This window comes from Globicephala melas, chromosome 9, assembly GCF_963455315.2.
Source record: "Globicephala melas chromosome 9, mGloMel1.2, whole genome shotgun sequence".
Lineage (NCBI taxonomy): Eukaryota > Metazoa > Chordata > Mammalia > Artiodactyla > Delphinidae > Globicephala > Globicephala melas.
Window position 1 is genome coordinate 19146667 of NC_083322.1, and position 25845 is coordinate 19172511.

Consider the following 25845-nt stretch of genomic DNA (forward strand, 5'->3'; position numbering starts at 1 on the left):
AAAGAAATTAAAGATGATACCAACAGATGGAGAGATATACCATGTTCTTGGATTGGAAGAATCAATATTGTGAAAATGACTATACTACCCAAAGCAATCTACAGATTCAATGCAATCCCTATCAAAGTATCAGTGGCATTTTTTACAGAACCAGAACAAAAAATCTTAAAATTTGTACAGAGACACAAAAGACCCCGAATAGCCATAGCAGTCTTGAGGGAAAGAAACGGAGCTGGAGGAATCAGACTCCATGACTTCAGACTATACTACAAAGCTACAGTAATCAAGACAATATGGTACTGGAACAAAAACAGAAATATAGATCAATGGAACAGGAAAGAAAGCCCAGAGATAAACCCACGCACCTATGGTCAACTAATCTATGACAAAGGAGGCAAGGATATATGATGGAGAAAAGACAGTCTCTTCAATAAGTGGTGCTGGGAAAACTGGACAGCTACATGTGAAAGAATGAAATTAGAACACTCCCTAACACTATACACAAAAATAAACTCAAAATGGATTAGAGACCTAAATGTAAGACCAGACACTATAAAACTCTTAGAGGAAAACATAGGAAGAACACTCTTTGACATAAATCACAGCAAGATCTTTGTTGATCCACTTCCTCTCCTAGAGTAATGGAAATAAAAACAAAAATAAACAAATGGAACCTAATGAAACTTCAAAGCTTTTGCAAAGCAAAGGAAACCACAAACGACGAAAAGACAACCCTCAGAATGGGAGAAAATATTTGCAAATGAATCAACAGACAAAGGATTAATCTCCAAAATATATAAACAGCTCATGCAGCTCAATATTAAAAAGACAAACAACCCAATCCAAAAATGGGCAGAAGACCTAAATAGACATTTCTCCATAGAAGACATACAGAGGGCCAAGAAGCACATTAAAAGCTACTCAACATCACTAATTATTAGAGAAATGCAAATCAAAACTACAATGAGGTCTCATCTCACACCAGTTAGAATGGGCATCAACAGAAAATCTACAAACAACAAATGCTGGAGAGGGTGTGGAGAAAAGGGAACCCTCTTGCACTGTTGGTGGGAATGTAAATTGATACAGCCACTATGGAGAACAGTATGGAGGTTCCTTAGCAAACTAAAAACAGAATTACCATATAACCCAGCAATCCCACTGCTGGGCATATACCCAGAAAGAACCACAATTCAAAAAGACACATGCACCCCAATGTTCACTGAAGCACTCTTTACAATAGCCAGGACATGGAAGCAACCTAAATGCCCATCGACAGACAAATGGATAAAGAAGATGTTGGCACATATATACGATGGAATATTACCCAGCCATAAAAAGGAACAAATTGGGTCATTTGTAGAGACGTGGATGGATCTAGAGACTGTCATACAGAGTGAAGTGAGTCAGAAAGAGAAAAACAAATATCGTATATTAATGCATATATGTGGAACCTAGAAAAATGGTACAGATGAACCAGTTTGCAGGGCAGAAACTGAGACACAGATGTAGAGAAGAAATGTATGGACACCAAGGGGGGAAAGCGGGGGTGGGATGAACTGGGAGATTGGGATTGACATATATACACTAATACGTATAAAATAGATAACTAATAAGAACCTGCTGTATAAAAAAATAAATAAAATTTAAAAAAAAATCAGATACTATATTGAAGCTAAATGTTCTTTAAAATGAGTACCTTTCTAAGCTACCACATGACTGTGTGAGCAGTACAATGAAGCAGTGGAGGGGCTCAGAATAACAGGACATCCATGATTAACGCAGACACATGAACAAGTCTGACTTCCAGCTGTTGCGCTGCACTCTTGGGAACAGCACCCCAACGTCCTCAGCCCCGCTGCCTACAGCACACAATGTAATGAACCACCTGTACCCTGACAGTTAGAGCCAACTGAGATGGGTTGATGATACCAAAGAAATCTCATTTTTTCATTCTTTTTTCCCCCTTGTGTGTTGTTAGGTAGAACATTTTTTAATTGCATGATGAATTAGAAATGTTGACAGGAGCTTAACTTTTGTCAGATGTGAGCCTTCTAATGTTACTTTGATGGTCTATCTTTACCGCTCTCCTACCACAGAAGGAAGAGCTGACCTCACGAACCAAACCACTGGGAAGCGAAGCCTGCGGCTTCATGGCTCTAAGAGAAGAGACAAAAATCTCCTGCCAGTCTCTTATGATGTGACTGAACTATTTAACTATGCCTTTTCAGGATAAGGTGAAATGCAGATCTCACTGTGGTCCTCAGACCAGTCAGATTAATAGAATAACTGAAAAAGAATGACCGTTTTTTATGGAAAAAAGATGTGATTCCCCCCCAGCTCCTTTCTTCCTGCTGCAATATTAAAAGCATTCATCAGAGAAACTTTGGTTCCTGAATGAAACTCCATCAAACTTGCACAAAAACTGGTCAGCTGATACAGCCTCTCACCAAGCACATGATGTGTCGGCTCAGCTCAATTATTTTTAATGATTATTATGAACATGATATGTTTGCTAGCTACTTTCTCCCCTCTAACCAGAGATAAATGCTCCTATTTTGCTCAACACTGGTAAGTACAATAGACTGTTGCTTGAAAGTTCCATATTTCAACTAGCTTTTTGAAGGATGGTAAAGTTCCTAGATTATGATGATTCTTCGATTAACCATTCTCACAGAATGAAAGTCCTCTGTAACTTAGTTGGATTTTTCAATGTTTTTCAATTATATACAGCAATGTTGTCCCAGGCCAGACAGCTCAAGGGCAACATTTCTATTTAATAAAGCCATGTATAACTGCAAAGAACAAAAAAGTATCTACGTATAGGCTCTACTTCGGCTTAAACTTAAAAGCTAATGCAAACCTATGAAGCTGATAATGGCTGTCAGTGGCCCCATCTGCTTTGGGACCCCCTTCCTAACCTCTCACTAATAAGCTGTCCATCCTACTTTAGACCTCTGCCATCCTCATTCCTTCTGTCAGTGAGTCAATCAGTATTTACTGAACATTTACTACACCAGGCACTGTACTAAGCACAGGGAATAAAACAGTATGTCCCTCATGGAGCTTAGAGCTCTGTGCAAATCCGCAATACAGTGTGGAGAACGATATAAGAAAGGGAACAGTAAAGATGTGAGCACACAGCAGGGGCCACAAGCCCAGAGAGAGAGAGAAGGAAAGAGAGACAGAGAGTGTGTGCTTTGTGCTTTTTGTTTTAGAGGGGGTATGTTAGGGAGAGGAGACACCAGCAGGGAGGGCTCATCACAGTGACAAACTGAAGTTGGAAAGCTGAGCAGGGTTTAGCCCAACGAGGAGACAAACTGAATGTATACGAAAGCTCTGAAGTGACAAAACTAGAGATAACAACATTTGGAGAGAAGGAGGAAGGCATAACATTAACTACATGTCAGGTACTTTTCTCAGCACTTTTCATAGCTTACTCACTTAACGTTCACAACAACCTCATGGGGTAGGCACTGTTTAGAGATACGCCCATTTAGAGATAAGGAGGCACAGAGCTTCTGAAGCTAGGCAATGGGGAGCTAGATTTTAAACGTAGGCAGTACGGGCCCAGAACCCTCTACTGTTCACTGACTGGCTGTACTGTCTGTCTCTCAAGAGGTCATGGACCACGGGCAGGGTTGGGGATGGGGCACAGCTAGAGCAAAGCGCAAAGTGCTCACTCACCGTGCTCACTGTCTACTAAAAAAGAAGAATCTGGTATCTGTCATTTATTCTCGTTCAGTAACAATGCTTGAATACGAGTGAATGACAAGTTGCACTGCTGTCCCATTAGTTACGTGGTCTACCTTTTCATCTCTAAGTGTCAAGTGAAAAGCTTTACTGCGGTGCAGGCTGTCTGCTGCAAGTCGGGGAGGCTGTGTATACGTATGTAGGGACGGGGCTGTTCTCTGTACTTTCCACTCAGTTCTTCTGTGAACCCAGAACTGCTCTAAAAAATTAAATTTTTTAATTAATAAAAAAGGAAGTGATCAGGATTCAAGCTAAAAAAGAAGAAGAAAGGCTCTGTGTGTCCTCACTAAAGGAATTTCATATACTAGAAGCCAGGTGGAGAGAAATTTTGGAGGTAAACTTAAACTACTCCTTAGGTCAATTCTGAATTTATAAGTAGGACACTGTGCAGTCTATTTATCGCTTGTAAAAAATAAAATACAGTATGTGTGTGTGTGTGTGTGTGTGTGTGTGTGTGAAAAACAAAACAAAACAAAAACCTGTGGGGTTTTGGGAAACCAAAAATAAATAAATAAATAAAATAAGTAGGACACTGTGATGGAAGGTGGAGATATGGAAGAGCTCTCCAAACCTAGGTAATTTTCTACGCCCCCTAAGTGTCAGTTCAAGTATGATCAGTCCTACAAGAATGTGTGTTCCAGAACTATCATTTCCTTCCAAGCCTTGCAGTGCACCCTATACTGCCGGGAGGTAGTTACCTGCAGAAGCCCAGGTCACCCTCCTCCTTCCCTCCTTGTCTGACTGACCATACAGTGGCTCACTCCTTCATTTGTTCCAAACCTAACTACTCTCTGTACTTCTCCACTTCAAGATTCCAAGACACACACTTCATGTTTTCTAGAACATACAGCAATACTTTACTATTAAATAAAATGCTTGTAATCCAATTTTCTTTTCCTTATATCCTCAAATGTATTTCTAGGCTTTTAATTCTGGTAACTTTATGTCTGAGTTGTGGAATTATTACTGTGATATAACTTTGAGACAGCATAGCAGAGTCTTTGGAAGAATTTACAGGTATTTACTGATAGATTAATAATGAAGGTGAAGGTAGGAATGACTAGGCAATAATCTTTTAACTCTAGAAAGGCTGGCTAGTTGCTTCCTGATATTCTGTTGTAGAATTATGATGAGTCTTAAAAACTAAATATTTAATTGTGTAGGCTACAAAATATTCCAAGTGCCTGCAATGCATCAAAGACAGTGAAAGTGTTCTTCTCCATCCCTCATGGAGAAAGCCCATAGTTCTAAAATAATTTAAAGAATCTCTCCCCTCTCAACTCCTCTAGCAATTTTATCCATACCACCCACTTAGTTGTTACCACTGACTGCCTTATATTGTTATTGATATTCATTCTTTACTTTCATAACTGGATCTTAAGGTTTTTATCTTTTATTTCCATGTACTCAACAACTTCCATCCCTTCCAGTGCTTGGATGTCTTGCACTTAGCAGACCTTCACCAATCTTTCTTAACTGATCACATTTACCATGATCAGCATCCTTTTGGTCACAGGAAAAAATGTTATTAGTGTGATTTTTTAATTTAAATAAATTTACTTATAATTTATTTTCTTAATTATTTTCTTCTTCAGATTCCAACATTTTAGTAACCACACATGAACATCAAATATCCTGTGTATCAAAGTTATGTTGATCAGAACGTACTGTTTAAAGGCATCCTTCTTCCCTTTAAATAACAACAGAGGCTGCATCTGTACTTTTCCAAATCTCAAGTAACCCTGCCATATTCCAGAAGGTACGGAAAACAATAATTAAAATAACACTGGCAGCCACAGAAGACTGGCCTTCCCCTAGACTGTGACTGGAATCATGTCTGCCATCTTTAAGCAAAAAGGAACTGCCCTCGTTTCTTTTTACACTGAGTTCCCACCTGAATTAACAGGTCTAGAAATCCTGTGGCCACAGGAATAGTTTTAGCTGCTTGGCAGCTCATGCTGGGAAATGATAGAAGAAACGGATTTCCAGGTCTTTCAATCTTTGCTATCTTGGAAGAATCCTGTGAATGCAGACCTCAAATTCACATGCTATAAACACTTCAGATCATCCTCCAGAAAACTGATTTTTCTGGAGAAGGTCGATTACCCACCTTGAAGCTCTCCACTCCGACTGTACAGCTCCCTTCTCTGTTCTCGCAAATAGGCACTCATACTGATGGCATGGGAGGATGATTCGAACCTGCAACGAAATGCAGCGTAAACAAACGATTAGGTAGTAACCAAGCAGGCGGTGTCCAGCTCTGTACATTCCGTTGAACTGCTGACAGTATTCTACTCCAGCCCGTGCGATGCCCCCTAGTGTTCCACGACCAAGACCTTCTGGCTGTTCCAGGCCAGGGCAGGCTGCCATAGACCTTGATTTGTGAATGATATTCCTGCCTAAACGCTCCTCCATGACAGTATTTGGATCTTCTGCTCCTTCTCTATTTCAACTGATACACTCGATCCTGCAACTTTCTTTTGCCTCCATATCCCTTGCCAGGATCCCTACATACACAGCAACAGCCGTATCCTCTAATGGCATTCTGATTTTGCTCCTAGGCAGCTCAAAAGACATCAGTGTCTGCCAGCTGCCACCACAGAAATACGGGCTCCTCAGAGCTGACCCCTGGCCTTTCTAACTCCCCCAGTGAGAGGACTAGCCCAATGGGCTGTGAGAAATGATGTTAAATAACTATACCAGAGAAACAAGGCATCTATGGTCTCTCCTTAAAAGTCCTCAGAAACAATATACTTTCTAAACGGCTGCCAGGATTCTTACCGGCCACCTGTAATTCTTAGAAGGATTTCTCCTGTCAGCCTGTTATCCTGACAGAAAATCTCAGGTTTGAAATGTAATTTCTTACCACATCAAAGGATTTACGGTTTGATACAGTCATAATTTTACCTGGTTTTTTTGGTTGTTGTTGTATTTTACCACATAAAATACTTTCAAAAATACCAAGCTACAAACTGTTGTTCACACCTCCCCAGGCACTGCTTCAGAGGTCAGAAACATGGGGGATGGGTTCGTGATACAGAACATGGCTTTAAAAGCTAAAACAATGACAACAACAAATCACAGTCTTAAAAGTAACTTGCAGGCAAGGAAGAACAACAACAAAAAAAAAAACAAGTAAAATTATGACTGTATCATCAAACTGTAAATCCTTTGATGTGCTAAGAAACTCCATTTCAAACCTGAGATTTTCAAAGTCGGGATAACAGGCTGACAAGAGAAATCCTTCTAAGAATTACAGCCACTAAGGGGCAAACAGCAACACAGTGAAAGAGCAACAGTGATAACGGGATAGGTTCCTGGCCACAAGGAAGGAGCACCAACATTTTCTTAATTGTGCCTTCTTTATCGGTTCTTTGACAAGGAAGATGAATACCAAGATGAATGTCAGTCTGAGGGAAACAGCTGAGTTACTTGATCCTTTCTCTGCACCCTGCCGAGAACTAAGAGGGCACAAACAGCCAGAAGAAAGGCAAAGTGTGCAGTACTTCAAAAGTGTCACCTGCCAGTCGAGTGCTGACGAGAAGCCACTGACCTCCAAAAAGCACACTGACAGCTATTGATCAGAAACAGCAAAAGAAAAACTAAACTCGAGCAAAGAACAGAGAGGCACACCACATACAATAAGAAAGAACTTAAACACACTTAATTAACCTTGGCTAGGGACAATTAAAGAGAGTAATAAGGTTCTTCACAGATGTGACAGAAACAGATGACAGCTTGCCAAAATCTGAATCCTTTATGACCTGAGGCATTTTCACTACTCAGGAATCCTTTTTGCGTTTGCAACAAGTCACAGATGGATATAATTTTACAGCAAAAGAGGCATGAGGGATTAGCCAGTCTCACCTCCCCACTTTACAGCCAAAGGCACCGAGGCCACTGAGACAAGAGAACTGCCCTGACTCACATGGCTCATTAATGGTGGAACCAAGACTAGAAATGGGCACATTTCTAAGAGGGGTCTAATTCTGTGCAGGTGATGAGTTTTTATTACTATGTAATAGTAACAAATGTGTAACGATTACTTAAGTTCACTTATTCATTTCCAGTCACTTATGTTTTCCAACACCGCAATTGCAGGACTGGCTAAATGTCTGAAAATGTTTATGTGGTCTGAGGTTGCAAGTTAGGGGTGAGGGCTGACAGCATAAACACCCCGAAACCTGCTTTCTGCAATAGGCGTAGACTGAGAACGGTCAGTTGAGCTTGAAGAGGGGTGGGTAGGACTGGAAGGGGCGGAGGGAGGAACGGAGGGGAGAGCGGAAAGAAAAGGCCTAACCGTAGGCCTTAGGCAGTATCTGAGGCAGTCTTAGTTGCCTCCATCAAACACCTTTCCTCCCACTGTCTGTCTTGTTCGCTGGCACAGGCCCGATTCTATCTGGGCGTCTGGGTCCTCGCTCCCTCTCACTAGGCAGGGTGCTCAGGAGAGGGGGCTCCCTCTCCAGCTGCAGACCTATCACTGGAGATGAACTCTGACTGGTTTAAGACTATCACCATGGTCTACTTCCCCTTGCCGGTGACTGGTTTAGGAATGGGCCTCAGACCCAGGTCCTATTAGTTTTCTTGAGAAAAACTTGCAGAGTGGCTTTGTGACTGGCAAAAAATATTAATAGATGGATGATTAATCATTAATAAAAATGGATTTGTAATGATACAGCCATTTTGGAACACAGTGTGGCAGTGTCTTACACAGTTAAACACAGTCCTACCATATGATCTAGTAATCATGCTCCTGGGTATTCACCCAAATGAGTCGAATACTGACACTGACACAAAAACCTGCACGTGAATGCTTATCGCTGCTTTATTCATAACTGCCACAAGCTGGAAGCAATCAAGATGTCTTTCAATAGCTGAATGGAAAAACAAGTGTGGTACATCCACAAACTAGTATTACTTAGCGATACAAAGGATGTCACAAAAAGCCACAGAAAGACATGGATGAACCTTAAGTGCATACTGCTAAGTGAAAGAAGCCAGTCTGAAAAAGCTACGTACTGTATGACTCTAACTTTAAGACATTCCAGATACGGCAAACTATAGAGATAGTAAAAAAGATCAGTCACTTAAAGGGGGTAAGGAAAAGGAGGAGGAATGAATAAGTGGAAAACCGGATGTTTAGGGCAGTGAAACTATTCTGTAAGATACTATAATGGTGGATATATGACATTGTGCACTTCTCCAAACCCACAGAACTATACAAAGAGTGAACCCTAACGTAAACAATGGACTTTAATAATAGTGTATCAACATCGGTTCATCAATTGTAACTAATATGCCACACTAATAATAAGAGGAGAAACTATGGTGTTAATAAAAGGAGAAACTATGGTGTAAAGGGACATAAGGGAAATCTCTGTACTGTCAGCTTAATTTTTCTGTAAACCTAAAATGGATAAAAATAAAGCCTATTAATTTAAAAAAAAAAAAAGGGATTTTCAGGATGAATCACACACTATTTCCTGGGCACCACCATTTTTATTGGAGTGGGACTGAATGCAGAGAAATGGAAAGGGCTGAGTCCTTGATGATACTGTACCGGTGAATTAAAGAATCCTCTATATTTACTCTTATGTGTGAGATAATAACTTTCTATAGGTTAACCTATTCATTTGGGGTTCCATGCTACTTGCAGACTAAAGCCTTTTAACTGATACTGCATCCAACCTCTGAATAAAACTGCTTAAAAAAAAAAAAAAAGAGAGAACGAATTCAATAAACAGAATGGATTTCATTCCAGTGTGGGCACAGTAAATCTCCTCTCCTCTAGACCACAAGATAAATGAACTGTTGAAACTTTCCTTAATGATTAAGAACTCTATGAACGCTTGACAGAAAACAAATCTCAAAAGTGCATCAACAGAAGATACAGGACTTTCAACTATTTAAAAAGAAGGAATTCAGAACACTGGGATGATACTTCTGTAGTCACTTTACATGGTTAGATGTACAGATACAGGTTCTTAAATATCTATTAATTCCTTAGAAGAACATACGTCTGCCAAGATTTAAATCCTATTTCTACCACTTGCTAGCCGTGTGAATTTGCATAATTTCCTTAACCTCTTGTGCCTTTTTAAAAAAAATTTTTAAAAACAAATTTTATTTTGGAATCATTAATAGAAAAGATGCAAAATAGTACAGGGAGTTCCTGTGTACCTTTCACCCAAATCTCTCCCTAACGTTAATGTCTTACATAATCGTGGTACATTTTGTCGCATCCAAGTAATTAACATTGCTATGACAAAAAACTACAGACTTTATTTGGATTTCACAAAATTTTCCACTAACGTCCTTTTTCTGTTCCAGGATACCACACTGCATTTAGATCACATGTAATTCTGATAAATAGATTGGGGTTTCCAATGAGCTTTTTCTGTGCCATGTATGTGATCCAATAATCCCCTCTGACGAGCGCTGAGGAGAGAAAGTCATTGACCACAAGAATAAACAATACCCAATACCGCATAGGTAGTGTTTGGTAGCCTTTGATTCCCAAGGCACTGTTAACTCAGTAGAAGAGTTGGCTTTGCTCCGAGGAGGGTAGTGTGAAGTTTCCTGAGAAGCTTAAGAGCTGATCCTGATTGAAAGTCCCTTCCTAACCTCCACTAATACCATGTGCTCATCTCATACATTTTACTACATGGAACTATCACCAATTATTTACTTGTCTGTCTTCTTTTCTGAATTATATGTTTCTGCGCATGCACCTCAAATTTTTTTTAATGTGTAATAGAGGATGAAAAATAGAACCCACGCCCATCAGGTTGTTAGAATGAATAAATACATGAGACAATCCATGAAAATGGCTTTATGCCTTGGCTAGCACTTAGTAAGGACTCAGTAGGCATTAACCACTACCCTGCTGCCCAAATTTGGTATAATCTGAATCAAATTATGTTTGATTGAGATTCTTCTGAGAAACTCATTTACCACAGTGCCTGGTACATAGTAAGCACTCAAGCAATGGTAGCTGTTATCATTATTATTATTAATGTTAACAATAATATTAACTGTTAGCTGTTACCAAGTGACATATACTTAGGATATGTGGCCAGGTGACTGTAGCTAATCGTAATTTGAAAAAAAGAATTTCCACATTGTTCTTTTACTAAATCAAGTAAAACCCAATACTACTTAGCTAGAGAGATTTGCATGACTTTATTAACAAAGGTTGTTTCTTGGCACTTGGGGCTTTCCAAAGGCTGAAATATTTCATTTCCTTTCATTTCATAGAAAATTCCCCAGAAACAAGGGGAGAATTTCATTTCTCTTCATTTTATATGACTCCCCAGAAACAAATTCCAGAATTTTTTTATTAAAAGTTCTAGATAGTCCAGTAACCATATTCCAAAATAGTCACCTCCCTTACAGAAAATGGAAGTACACAAAGTTGAATATGTAGTCACTTCCTATCAATTATTTCAAATCAACTCTAAATGGGTGAAGTAATGGCTGTCAATAAAGTAGAAAACTGTTCTTCTGGGATCTAACACATCTTGACACCTACCTTACCAGCAAGGAGACACTTACTTGAAAAGAGAATTTTTGGGCCTTTGAGGTTTCTTCTTGGCAAAAAAGGCTGCACACTCGCGCCCAGTGCTGGCATAACTTAGTTGAGCTGAGGGTTCAGAGGCTGCACGAGTATTTTTCATATCCAAGTACTCAGTCAACAGCATCTGTACAAGCAGACAAACAGCTTAACACACACATTTATGATGTGCTATTAAGAAAAAGCAATTTTAAAACCATGAAGACCTAATTCTAAAACCTCCCTGACATTCAGGATATTAACCTAGCTATTCATATTCCTAGGTGTAGACCTAAGGGAAGATTCATTATAGCCAGAAAGTCAGCAATTTGCTACCTACTCCTAAAACTGGGAACGGTGTATAGTGAGCATTTGTACATGGGGGTAAAGGGAACATTTTTATTCAGGGTCTACGATGTGTCAGGCACCGGGCTGGGTGAGTTAATCAATATACTCCTTTAGTCATAATTTAATCCTCATTATTCCAAATTGCGACAGCAGCAGCAGTGATGCCGTAACATTTACTGAGGGCTTACTATATTGCAGGCAAGGGGCTAACCCATTTAGATATTCTACCTCATTGAAAGCACAAAACTTTATCAGGAAAATCAGTTCTCAGATTATAGACAAGGAACTGCACCAGCACACTAACAAACCGGCCAGCCAGGTTAGCGTAGCCCACAGCAGACTAAGTGGTCCTGACCTGCAAAGAATTTCTAGGGCCCACTACTCATCTTCAGAGTTTCAAAGCAACAAAAGCAACAGCTTTTTTGATCACTACTGCCAGCAGGTCCTGCTTATAAAAATCAATCCACTTTAGAGCCTCAGCGGTTTGGGGGCCTGGGCTAGAATCAGTTGTACTATTTCTAAGACAAGTGTAAAAAGTTCCCACTGTTGTGAAAGAAAATAGCAGATCTGGAACAGAAACCACCATGGTTCCTAAGATTATCTAACCCGGGACTAAAGTGTATCAACTCAACTCATTTCTATAATCACTTGCCACATTTAAAATTTTAAGATAACCAAGTGGTATACAGTACATGTAGACAAACAATTCTACCCATGACTGAAGTGAAAGCTTTTCAGAATCAGGGTCCCATATAGCTATTATTCTTGCATATATGTATATAATCATTCGTTCATTCAATAGAGACGTGAGGGCCATATCAAGCGTTATCATCAAAACATTTATGAAGCACACCTGCGAATATATTGCTCCAAGTAAGTTTTAAAGCCAATTATGTCTATATTATAAGCACATACACATTACTGAGTACTTATCAAATATCAGACATTTTAAAAACATGACCTTACTCAATCCTCAAACCTATGAAGTAAGTATTACTAATTGTAAGTTAGAGATGAAGAAACTGAGAATTAGTGGTATTAAGAAACTAGCCTATATGCATGTGTGGAGGCAGGAGCTAATGGGAAATCCCTGTACTCTCCCCCTCAATTTTGCTTTGAACCTTAAAATGCTCTTTGAAAAAACTCCAAAGACAAAGGGAGGGGGGGAGGGAGGGGGAAGGGGAGGGTGGAGGGAGGGACTAGCCTAAGGCCTTATAATTACACAATAACAGGCCAGGATTTCAACTCAGGTTTAGTTGACTCCACAGTCTGGTCTCTTCCCCATGACACTCCATTCTCACTAAGAGCATAAAAACTATCAATGAGAATGACTATGGGTGGCAGTAAATGGACTTTATTTCATTTTCTGTACAATAAAGAGTTCGCGGGGAAAGCATAAAACATGTTAAGAGATTGGTCAATGTTTTTTAATTTATTTACAAGGTCACGGGAGTATTACTCAGCAAGCTGATGAAGTAATATAATGACAAGTACTACCTCTGTTACTATATCACCGAAACTGCACAACAGTCAGGGAGAATACTGAATTGGGTCTCTACTTTAGTAACAATTCCAGTGATGGACTCAATTATTTTGTAGATTTGGCACTGATGCTAATAAAGTTTGCAGGAATCCGTGATCAAAAGAAGACCAGTACATCAGAAAAGAATTTCAAATTGTTGATATCTTTCAAATTTCAACACAGAAAGATGTCTACAAATGCCCTGGTTTCACTCAGATGGTGGTTATTACACCAATATGACAGAATTATGTTTCTACCAAAGCTTGAAGACACACTACACCAAGTAATTCTGTCGAGGTAATTATTGTCCTAAAATTCAATGACTGTCCTTTTACGATAAAATATTGACTGACCAGGACCTAACTAAGTAGCATTCTTAAATCCAGGTATTTTATGGTCACTGTTCCTTTTTCTCCACATCAATGAAGTCCCCTTAATTATTAGCTCTCAGGAGTCTTAGTCTACTTCTATTCACCAGCTTCTCCCTTTCTATCTACACAAATGTACTATTTCTCCCCTCTCCACAAAAATCTTGCTTTGGTCCTCACGATCTATAATCTTATTTCCTTTTTATCTTTAGGTTCTAAACTTTTAAAAGCAGCCTCCACATATATTATTTCTCTTACCATGATGTGGTTTTTATCCCTCATTTCTCTCCCAAGCTCCAGTCTGTGACTGCATGCCTGACCTATTCACCTATTTCACTGATAAAATCAACCCTAAATTCTGAAACCTAAATCATCTTCCCATAAAATCAGTAATTTCTTCTGCCAACTTTGTTTTTTAGTATTTTCTTATTCTCACTGATCTCCAGGCTTAAAACTTCAGAACTGTCTTTAATACATTTCCTTATTCTTTGTATCCACAAAGGAGTCAGTGTCCAAGTTCATTAATCACTCTACCTCAACTCTATGAGTTTGCCCATTCTGGTCCACTCTGACAGCCACCACCTTAGTTCACCTCACGCAGTTTTCCTCATTTAGTTTTCTGCCTCCCATCTCTTACTCTTCTGATCCTCCTACATCCTCAACAGAATGATCTTCCTAAAGCAAAGCTGCTCCAAATAAAGGGTACAAATGAATTTATCTACAAAATAGTTACAGATGTAGAAAACAAACTTACGGTTACTAGAGGGTAAGCGGAGGAGGATAAATTGGGAGATTGGGATTGGCATATACACACTGCTATATATAAAATAGATAGCTAATAAGGATAGATATAATAGATAACTAATAAGGACCTACTGTATAAGGGAACTCTACTCTATACTGTGTAATGGCCTATATGGGAAAAGAATCTAAAAAACAGTGGATATCTTGATATGTAAATGTATAACAGCTTCACTTCACTGTACACCTAAAAGTAACACAACATTGTAAATCAACTACACTCCAATAAAAATTAAAAACAAGAAACAAACAAAATAAAAAACACAGTTGCTGCTACCATCAAAAGGCTCCTCATCACCTCCAACTATCTGACCGCAATACTCCAATCATATCTTATTCTCCCTAACATGCACCCAACACTCCAATCAAGATCACCCAGTTAACTCTCCCCTGAATATGCCAGGGCCCCCTCATTGCTGGAAGGCCTACCCTAGATTACCCTCTCTCCTGACTCCTAACAGCCCCTTCCAAAAAGCAGTTCCAGTGTTCCCTCTTCAACCACTCCTTCCCCAGGCCACTCTAAGTCAGCCGTCCCCTAAGTCAGCTGAGCTCAAGTATCCACTTTACACATCATTAAAAATAATTATTCATCCCAAACTGCCTAAGACTATTAGCTATTATTTAATGAAAAGCCACCTCACCATTGATAAACATGAGGATTTTTTATATTCCTTAAAGCATTGTATTTCTTCATTTCCACCACAGAGCCATGCAACATATCAGTGAATCAAAAAATACAGGGAACCACTGAATTTTAAAAACCACGTGATAAGAAGCCTTGATGGATATATCATTATATGCAAGTTAGAGACAGTCTCCAAAGTAGAAAGAGTCCACAGTACAAAAATCTACCCTGTGAGTTAAGTAAAAAAGGGATAGCTGCAATTTTAACCGCAGGCTTTGCGACGTTTGTTTCCTTCATTGTGTTTGCCTCTTTTTGCTAATAACATTCACCACCGGTTGAAAAATACTGCTTTAAGACAGGTAAAGTTTTATGTTGACACTCAAATTGGTAAAAGTGCATTTTTTAATATCTCAAAGAATAAGCCCCTACTTCTAAGATGCCTGAAATGTGTTTGAATTACGCTAAATCTACTACAAAGTCTTGACACAAACACCAGATGCCTGGTATTAAAATATAACCATTATCATTTCTTGGTGATTCTGCATCATTGTGGATAATGTACTGCATCTTCCAAATGGTACATAAATATCCTAAGCACTCACGGATGAGTTCAAATTTCCATTTTTATGAAAAGAAATAAGCTATACAGCTTGTCTTTTGCCTGCGGGAAATCACCCCAGATTGGAATTCTGGGGCAAAGGGCATTACATATAATACCAAATACATTCTGCCCACAGAAAATCTGTAGAAGATAATCCCATGTGTGTTCTTGCTGCCTCTAAATTCCTACATATCTCATTCATTCCTTTCTCTTTTTAAGTACCAGGAATTGCTATTTCTTGTTGATCAAGAGTTCAAAAAATTAAAAGTCATAGTTTGTGTTGAAAAGCACCTGAAAACTCTACATACACCAGTGATATCATGATTCACTGTATTTTTTGAGTATCTGGTATGCTGGATGGTTCTGTGGTAGAAGCAAAGAAATATGATGCTTCAATAGAGCGTACAAATTGGAGTGGTTAGGCATCTCTTCTGCTAGAAGACTGATTAGCAGTTGCTAAGATGCTAGTCAGTAATCCCATGATACATAAAGCAGGGCCAAGATTTTGAGATTTATAACATGCTCTAACATTGGTAATATCATTCTGAATGGGCCCCTCATTTACCATTTAATCCTCTTTATTTAACATATTGCCTATGGCTGCTTGTGGTCATACACATAGAATTTTCTAAAAATAAATGTGGGATTTACAGACTTAGAATTAACACATCTCCTGTCTTCAGCCTCTGCATTTATCCAAGTAGCTACTCACTGAAACACCCAGATCCTTCTAGATACTTAATGTGGTAGATCCTTTTTAGTATCTTCCCAGCTTACAAAATCTTCGCCTCATCTAAGGGCGGTTCCCCAACCACACAATGGACTTGGGTAGCCAGGCCTGGGATCCCACCCTCTAGGTCAGAGCCTACTTCACCAGGGAAACAGCCAACCCTCAATTAGCCAATCAGATTCTCTTTCCCAGAAATGTGTTAGTGGGATATGGTCTGTGCTCATCAATGTAAGTGAGGAGATGTAAATACTTTGGGGCAACCACATTTTACTATGTGGATGAAAAAATCAAAGACAGCCAATCTGCAGAGAGAGAATAAAGAATGAACCAGATGATCAGAGAGAAAGAGGAGACCCACAGGAGAGCGATTCAAAGGTTGCAACCTTAAGTTATCCATAGTGCAAAGGTCTCAAATCCAGTCGCTGATAAGGTCTTAGATTTTCTACCCTTGGGTTCTACAATATATCCTTATAGCCTTTAGTATGTTTTCCTTATTTCTTCCTTATGATAACTTCATGAGTTTTTGTTTCTTCACTAAGCTATCTATGGATAAACAATTATACACTAATATGCATCCAGTGACATTTATATCACAAATACTATTTTTGTAAAACACTGGTATCTTATAAAAACGGGAGTAGTGGTTTGCACAGATTTCAATCTCTGCAACTAGGAAACCAATTCTCCTGACTATTACCTTCAAATGTTTGATGATTTACAGCAAAGCCATACTGTGTATGTGTCCCCCTACCCGCACCCACCCCCCACCGTGAATCTGAGAACTAGATTGCTTCATGACGGGAGCAATTCTAAGGTGAAAAAAAATACCCTTGAGCTCCCAATATGAAGTAAGGCTCAACTTTCTTGTGCAATATCTTGACTGTGCCTACAATAAATATTGTAATTTTTAATAATTTGCTCTTTTAAAATACAGATGCCCAGGAGTTTTTCTCCCAGGAACAGCAAAGTAGCTTCCTTGGACCATCCCTCATTCTGATGATAATTAGAACAGGTGAAAAAACATATTAAAAAAATAAAAATTTGAAGGCCCCGGAGAAGAGCCAAATTCGGCAGAAACTGGTGGCTATGACCCCTGAGAGAAGAAAGGAAGCACACAGTTCCTCTGGATTCTTCCCAGAGAACCCCTCCCAGCACCCGTGGAGCAAGAGTAGAACCAAGCAGAATCTAGTCTCACGGGATGCAGGAGGCAAGGCCTAGCAAAGGGAGACCAGGAGGCCTAGAATTTGAAAAGAGAAATCCAGAGGTGGACGAGGGGCAAAATCAGGGTAATATACCCCTCAAACTATCACCTTGATTCCAGAAAATATTAAAGAGGAACACTGAAACAAAGCAACAATATTTTCTAAAACTAGGACCACCATTTAAAATTACTACAAACTATCAGACTTCCCCCCCCCCCCCGTAAGGTTGCTAATGGATGAAATATTAGTGACAAAGAAAAAACAAAAGACGTCATCTTTTGAAAATAGCAGTCTCATTTCCCCATTGTATAAAGACTAAAGTATTCTGCAGTAAGAAAAACAAAAGAAAAATAAACAGTCATTCTGCAAATGGAATGGCTGCCTGCTTCATTACACTCATTATCAATGGCAATTGTATCATTAAAACTACTATGTTTGGTCTTGTGAATAGTTCCTTAGTGTTCAAAGTAAAACAGATGAAAAAATTTCAAGACTACACAAGTAATTCCTGGTCCCCTGTCAAAGCCCTGACAAGCAGAGTCTCAAAGAGCTCACATTTACCTCCCCCCACCCCCCCAACAGAAGAGCTTTTAACAAAGAAATCCCAGTTTTAGATAGCTTTCAAAAGAAAGTTTTCATTTATTTTAAATTAAACGTGTTTACTTAATACGTAAAATATGCAAGGTATTATCCTGGATATAAAAACAAGACTTAAAAAAAAAATCCTTCCCTAATATTAAAACAAGTGAATTTTACTATATATAAATTAAAAATTTAAGTGAATTAAAAGCCAAATCAATCAATCCATCAATCCTTCCCTCAATGTGCTTATAGAGACAAACATGAATGACTACAATACATGGGAGAAAGTTGGAAGCATCAGGTCAAAGATACTGTTGTGAGCATTTATAGAAGGACAAGATTGATCCCAAGTAGGACAATAAAAAAGAGTTTCAAGATCATAGGACAGGGCTTCCCTGGTGGAGCAGTGGTTGAGAGTCCGCCTGCCGATGCAGGGCACGCGGGTTCGTGCCCCGGTCCAGGAAGATCCCACATGCCGCGGAGCAGCTGGGCCCATGAGCCATGGCCGCTGAGCCTGTGCGTCTGGAGCCTGTGCTCTGCAACGGGAGAGGCCACAGCAGTGAGAGGCCCACGTACAGACAAAAAAAAAAGATCATAGGACATAAATAAAATCTTATAATGTGTAAAAGGCCAAAAAATGGCAGAAAGAACAGAATAAATAAACAGTGCTAGGGAAATTCCGAGTGTCTTCAGTGAACTGCAAATACTTCAGGTAACATAAAAATGAAGTCTGAGAGGTAAGCCTGGAAAGGTGGTAAATGCACCAACTTCTCAGGGCCTCTAACACCAGGCTCAGGTACTGAAGTCAAGTACAGAATGAGGAGGGCAGTAAAAAGCTTTCAATAGGTAAATAAAATGTTGATAAACACACTCTAAGTAAATTAATCTGCTGGCATATACAATAATAGATTAGAAGGCAATGGGATTTGGGGAAAAATGAATGATTAAGGTAATAAGATAAAGGGAGGGGGACAAGAAAAAAAACTACCATGATAATTGAAATTAAAAAAAAAGGATTTTAAACTAAAGTAGTGGTGATGAGATTTTACAATTAGGGATACATTTGTGAGTTGACGCAGAGGAAAAAAATGAAAAAATTTAAGCAGGTATTCTACGAAGAAAAGAAGAGAAATTTTAAAATGCTAAAAGATTGCACATGTGAGGGACTAAAACACTGTGGTTCAAGAACAATGATCAGGAATGCAGGAAAAATGAGTTTGATAGGGACAATAAATTTAGTTTGGAATATAATCCCTTGTGAAGCATATGAATATTCACGCATACCCTCAAATACAGAATTGTGAAAGGGGAAATAATGTTGATGAGATTTCCATGATTTATACACTAATTAACTTCCATTAGGACTGTTAACTGTTTTTCTACAAGTTCTCTGAAGGATACTGTGAAGGACATATATCTTCGAATATCTGTAATCTGATTTTATCCCATAATATTTTTAAAACAGCTTTGTTGAGGTACAATTTATATACCATAAAATTCACCTAATGTCCTGTACCGATGAACAGCTTTTAAGTAAATGTATACAGCGGTGCAACCATCACTACAATCATTATAAAACACCTCTAACACTTCAGAAAGTTCCCTTATGATGTTACCTGCAGGTTTTTCACAGAGACTTTTATCAGACGGAGAAAGTTCCTTTCTAGTTCTAGTTTGCTGAAGGTTTTTGCTTTTGTTTTGTTTTTTCAGTCATCAGTGGGGTCAAGTGCTTTCCTGTGTCTATTGAGATAATTATGAAGGTTTTTCCTTTATTCTATGAATGTGGTATATTACATTCATTGATTTTTTTTAATAAATCCCACTTAATTGTGGTATGTAACACATACCACATACATTCATACGTGTGATATGAATCCACATGTTGATGGATTCAATTTACTAGTATTTCGTTTGAGATTTTTGCATCTATGTTCACGAAGGACATTGCTCTATAGTTTCCTCTGTTATCTCGAATTTTTATCAGGGTAATAATGGACTCACAGATGTGTTGAAAAGTGTTTCTCATCTCTGTTTTCTGAAAGAGTTTGCAAAGGATTGATATTATTACTTCTTCAAATGTTTGATAAAACATTTGTGTACTTATGTATGTGTAGGAAATTTTTAAATTATTTAATTTATAGGCATAATTTGAAAATATTGTGGGTTCGGTTCCAGACCATTCTAATAAAGTGAGTATCGTAATAAAGCGAGTCACATGAATTTTTTTGGTTTCACAGTGGATGTAAAATCTATGTTTACACTAGACATGTGCAAGAGCATTATGTCTGGGAAAATGTACATACCCTAATTTAAAAATAATGCTGTTGAACATACAGCACTGATAAGACTTAACTCAACACAGGGTTGCCACAAACCTCCAATTTTTAAAAAATGCAGTATCTGCAAAGCTCAACCAAGCAAACTGCAATAAAATGAGGTATGCCTGTATTTGTTACAGGACAATTTAGATTTTCTATTTCTTCTTGAACCAGTTTTGGTATTTTGTTTCTTTCTAGGAATTTGTCCGCTTCATCTAAGTGGTCTAACTGGCATAACTGTGCTCTCATTGGCATAAAGTTAGTCATTATAATCTTTTTAACATCTATATGGTCTACAGTGATGTCTCCTCTTTCAATCCTGATTTCGGCATTTTTTGAGATTTCTCTCCTTTTTAATTTATAAGTTTAGCTAAAGATTTATCAATTTTTGATCTTTTCAAAGAACCAACTTTTAGTTTCATTACTTTTTTGTATTGTTCCTCTGATTTATATTTGATGTTTCACTCTAATCGTTATCATTTTTTCCTTCTGCTTGCTTTGGGTTTGATTTTTTTTTCCCCTCCTTTTTCTAGCTCTTAGGGTGGAAACTTTGATTGTTGATCTTAGGTCTTACTTCTTACACCCATGGTGTATTCAGAAGTTTGTTGCTCTACTTCTAAATATTTGAGAAGTGCCAACATTTCTTCCTGTTGTTTATTTAATTCTGTTATGTATGGAGAACATACTTTGTGTGATTTCAATCCTTTTAAATGTACTGAGACTTAACTTCATAGTCTAGTGTATGATCTATCATGGAGTATGTTTGACAGACATGAAAGAATCTGTATTCTGATGGTGTTAAGTAGGGTGTACCATCTATGTCACTTTAAGTCATGGTGCTTGATAGTGTAGCTCATGTTTTGTATGTTTTCTGTCCAGCTGTTCCATTAATTATTTTAAAGGAGTATTGAAATCTCCAACTATAAGTGTTGAATTTCCCACTTATTTCAATTCTCTGTGTTCCCTCCATGCATTTTGGACCCCACAGTACTTTCATGATTTTTTATTTATAGCTTACCCATAGAAAATAGAAGACAACAAGACCACGCCAAGGGAAGACACAGAAGTGGTCTCAAAGCCCAAAGGCACCTTCCTAACTGCAGCTTCATTCTCTGCCCATTTCACTAAAACGTATTTTAAAGTTCATTCTACATATTTACGCCTCTTTCTCCCCTTTTCTCATTAAAGTTGACACAACCTCCATGGTTTTCTTACACCATTACAAAAATGTTAGCTGCTGTTAGTTTTACTCTGTACTACGACTCACAGGTTTCATCAGAATATATTAATGACTCCTTTTTACCGTTACAGTCTTTCTCAGTCTCCTCAATCCCAATGACCTCTATTACTCTTTGACATTCTTTCTCCGTTGGAAATACTCCATCTCCAACGTCTCTAATTCTGAATTCTCCTCTCTGACCACAGTGTTTTTTCTCCTCCCCAAAATACATACACCTCTTCCTTCTTAGTTTGTGCTAAAATTCTAGAAAGACCGGTCTATACATAGGAATCACTTGGAGAACTATTTTAAAATAAAGACTCATGCACCCCACCTTAGAACTTCAAATTGAGAGGACAATTCAGACACAAAAAGTCTGTGCTTAAAACCAGTTCTACTACTTACTAGCAATGTGACCTTGGCAAGTTACTTAATCTTGCTAAACTGTATCTCCCTCAACTGTGAAATATGGGTAATAGAATCTACTTCACAGAATTAATATGAAAACTAAAATAAACAACATACATAAAATGCTTGGCTCGTAACAGGCTATTATTATCTCTGAGGATAAGGCTCAGAAATTTGTTGTTTTTTTAAAATGCATCCCAGGAACCAGGTAACTAAGATATTACCTCTCTGTGCCTGAGAACCTTAGTTCCTCATCTTTAAAACAGGAATAATATTACCTACTCCCACAGAACTATCATCAGGATTAAATGAGTTAATGCTGTAAATCACTTTGAACATAACCTGGGGCATAGCAAACACTTTATAAATGTTATTAAATAAATAAATAAAATTATCTCTATATCCTCATCATCTACTCACTGACATTCTTCTCATTCTTCTTTCCTCCTCCCCTTCTCTCTACAGTAAAGATCTCAATCACCAAATTCAGGCTCCTGTTAATATTCATCTCTAAACTTCTGAAATATTTTCTTTCACTTCCCTGAGATTGACTACCACATTTTTGTTCTCAACTACCTGAAGTTCGATATTCTTACTCTTTACTCTTGTTCTCTTCCATTTTAGTTATATCTTCATTTCAGATGATTCCCAAATCTCCCTCTACCATCATACTTTCTCCCAAGCGCCAGAGATGCACTGTCATTGCCTGGAAGAGTGTCTTATCACAGTAAGAAAGTGAAAACAGCACAACAGATATTGAGAGTATCGGGGCATGGGGTCAACAAACATCCTGACCAAGCAAACTCTTTATTATCACCTCTCTTCAAAAGGAGGAAGAGGGGGAAAGAAGGAAGAAAGAAAGGTCCTCTTAGTTTCCCTCTTTGTTAACACCACTGTCATTTCTCTGACCTCCCAGGATCACAATCTGTAGTTAGCTGACTCTTCTCAGGCTTGTTCTCCAAATCAACTGCCAAGTCCTATGTTATACCACACATCTTACGTCCGTTTCCTCCTTTAAACGTTTTGATTCCTACCCTCATGTCTTTAAATCTGATCCTCATCCTTCACACAGCTTAGTACAACAGTCTCCCAACTGCTCAGCCCGCCTTACACCTCTCATGACAATCTATCCCACAACCCACTATGCTCACTAACACACAGCTCAATGTCATCGTTCTGCCCAAATCCTTCAGTGGTGTCCTTGCAAGCAAAATAAACCTGTATATCCTCCTGTCATTCAGCACCTTCCACAACCCAACTGACTTCTGCAGCCTTATTTCCTCTTAGTTGTTTTTATATAATTACCATTTAGTTAACCTAGATAATTTCCTGTTCCATAAATAAGTCCCAAGGGTTTTTGTCATGTCTGAGTTTATCCTTTATTCCCCCTGCTTGTAACTACCTCTATCATTAATCAAGCATGGGAGAATGAGTTCCAAAAAGTGAATTTAAGTATTAACTTGATTGATTTTTAACAAATTACACATTCACCATCCAGATGTTACTAATCACAACCCACATCCCCAGTGGAGATGCCAACCCCATGCACGAGGAAGCAGTGGTGTTACCCTTGGAAGTTTTATCTTCTTATGGTGTTGTCTCTACCTTCTTTTCTCCCACAGTGGTCTTTTATGCTACTTACCCTTAGTCTTATGATAACAACTAGCTGCCTCTACTTTCACAACAGATATAAATGTGTAACATGTGCTGGCAGGTAGAACAGACTTTTCTTAACCTCTTTACTACCTGAAGGTCAATATTCCATCAGTAGGCTGACAGACAAATTGAGACTATCAGACAATCAGGGAGCATATCTCCAAAAGATGCTGGTTTTTTTTCTGGTTTTCACATCTTTACCATACTCATTTTAGATTAACACCAGACATTAATAATTCGTATCTCACAGGGGGGAAAAAAGGCACATGTGTGAAAATTGTGGGGGAAAAACAAAAAAAAAGCTTCTGATTGATCCAGCTCATTACCATTATATGTGTGTATGTATATATATTTAACTTTTCCTCTGTTTATCCCCTACAGTCCCAACAGAGAGAATAAATATGAATAAGCACATTGTGCGAACAAGCCACGGTCCCTACCTTCTGGGAGGTTACCATCTATCTTAACTGTTAGCTATGGTATCTCTCTCATTAAAACCCACACTGTAGTTTGTATCTCTCAAGGATTTTATTTTGTGGTTATTTGCCTTCTCTCCTGCCTCTCAGTGCAAGCCATGCCTTTTCTTTGTATCTCTGTTAACATCTAGCACAGTGCCTTGAACAAAGTCGATGCTCCCTAGTAGGTTACCTAAATTGAAAGTAAGATGTTTGAAAGGGCAGCTACTTATTGATGTTTTACATTCACAGACAAGCTCCTTGGAGTAGAACTATAACACCCATGGTGAAACTTCAGGCTTTTTGAGGTACATTAATTTACTCACATCACAGGAATACCATTTATTAAATTTCTGCTCCAATGAGATAAGTGCTACCCTAATGACCTGAAAGAGTTAATGCATCTTGGAAAAGACCCAAATTGCTCTCTGGAGACAGTTTATTCAATTAAGTGGCTACAACCCAGAATTTTCAATTAGCAGTTCAGTTACTAGAGACTCCTTCATACTGGTTATCTCTTATCTGTGAACAATGACACACCTACAAAAAAACAATGTTTGCTTATAGATCATTCAAAATGGATTATTTAGGAATAACAAGTGCAGATTCAGACTTGATTAATATTTATTTTGTACCTACTGAGTGCCAGGAACTATGTTAAGTACATTTCCCTTAGGATTTGCGGGGAACATTGTTAAGACTGGGAGATAATGAGATTTAGAGGCACTGAGAATACAAAGCACAAGGACAAAGCAGTTCCTTTCTTTAAGGAGTCCACAAAGAAGATTTCAACTGAATTCATCTAAGGCTCTTCAGAATCTGGCTTCTGTCTATCTGATCACATTTTACACCCCTCTGTACAAATTGTGTATATGGTTAATTCAGTAAGGTACTCACTGTTGGCATACATGCCTGTTATACCTACCTAGAATGATCTGCCCACTCACCTGAAGTCTAGCCTTCCTTAAAGAGCCAGCTCCTACCAAATTCACAAAACCTTCCCTGACCAATCTATCTTAACTCATCTCTCTAAATTCCTACAGGACTCACAGTTGATTACCCAGATTTGGCAATTAATCATATACTGCTGGATATTTAACTTTACCTCTACTTATCTCAAACTCCCAACATGACTTAATGAGAAGGCACTTTGTCTAATACTTCCCTGTATTACCACAGATTCATGCCACGCTGGAATACCTTAACTAAAATCCTTTAAAACTGAAGGAGCAACTTAATATCACTCATTTCTATACTTAACTCTTGTATCTACAATAAAGATTCCATCTATAAAATAAGAAAAATTCTTCTATCTGAAAATGATGAAATTTTATATATATATATATATTTCCCTTAAGTAAGATACTAAACTGATTTAAAAAAAAAAAAACTGTAGACAGTTTGGTTAAACTAAAGTAATCCTGTTTTATCAGTTTTGTGGCCAGAAAACAAATTTCCAAATCCATAAGAGGCCTTTGATTATTATATGCTATTTCTACTGAAATATTTTATGTTAATTCAAAACATGGGACTAAGCCATTTCATTTACCTACTACATTTGAGGTTAGCCTATAATTTAAAAGAGTAACCAATTAACTGCACTGCTGGTTTAAGTAAGTTTATAGTAAACATAGAAACTCTAGGGTCCAAAAATGGAGAACTACTTCATTGATATTTCTGGCATCGAATTTAATTATTTCAGATC

At 38.2% G+C, this 25845-nt stretch overlaps 1 protein-coding gene across 3 annotated transcripts in view; it reads right to left on the bottom strand.

Annotated features, from left to right (window-relative positions):
* EXOC4 (exocyst complex component 4) overlaps positions 1-25845 on the bottom strand; it is an 807055-nt gene that overhangs the window by 557471 nt on the left and 223739 nt on the right. For all 3 annotated transcript variants that reach the window (XM_030853847.2, XM_060305296.1, XM_070046302.1), the window contains 2 exons: positions 11308-11453; positions 5864-5952 (listed from right to left, as the gene is read on the bottom strand). In XM_030853847.2, the coding sequence (XP_030709707.1) occupies positions 5864-5952; positions 11308-11453 (235 nt within the window). The remainder of the gene's footprint in view (positions 1-5863; positions 5953-11307; positions 11454-25845) is intronic.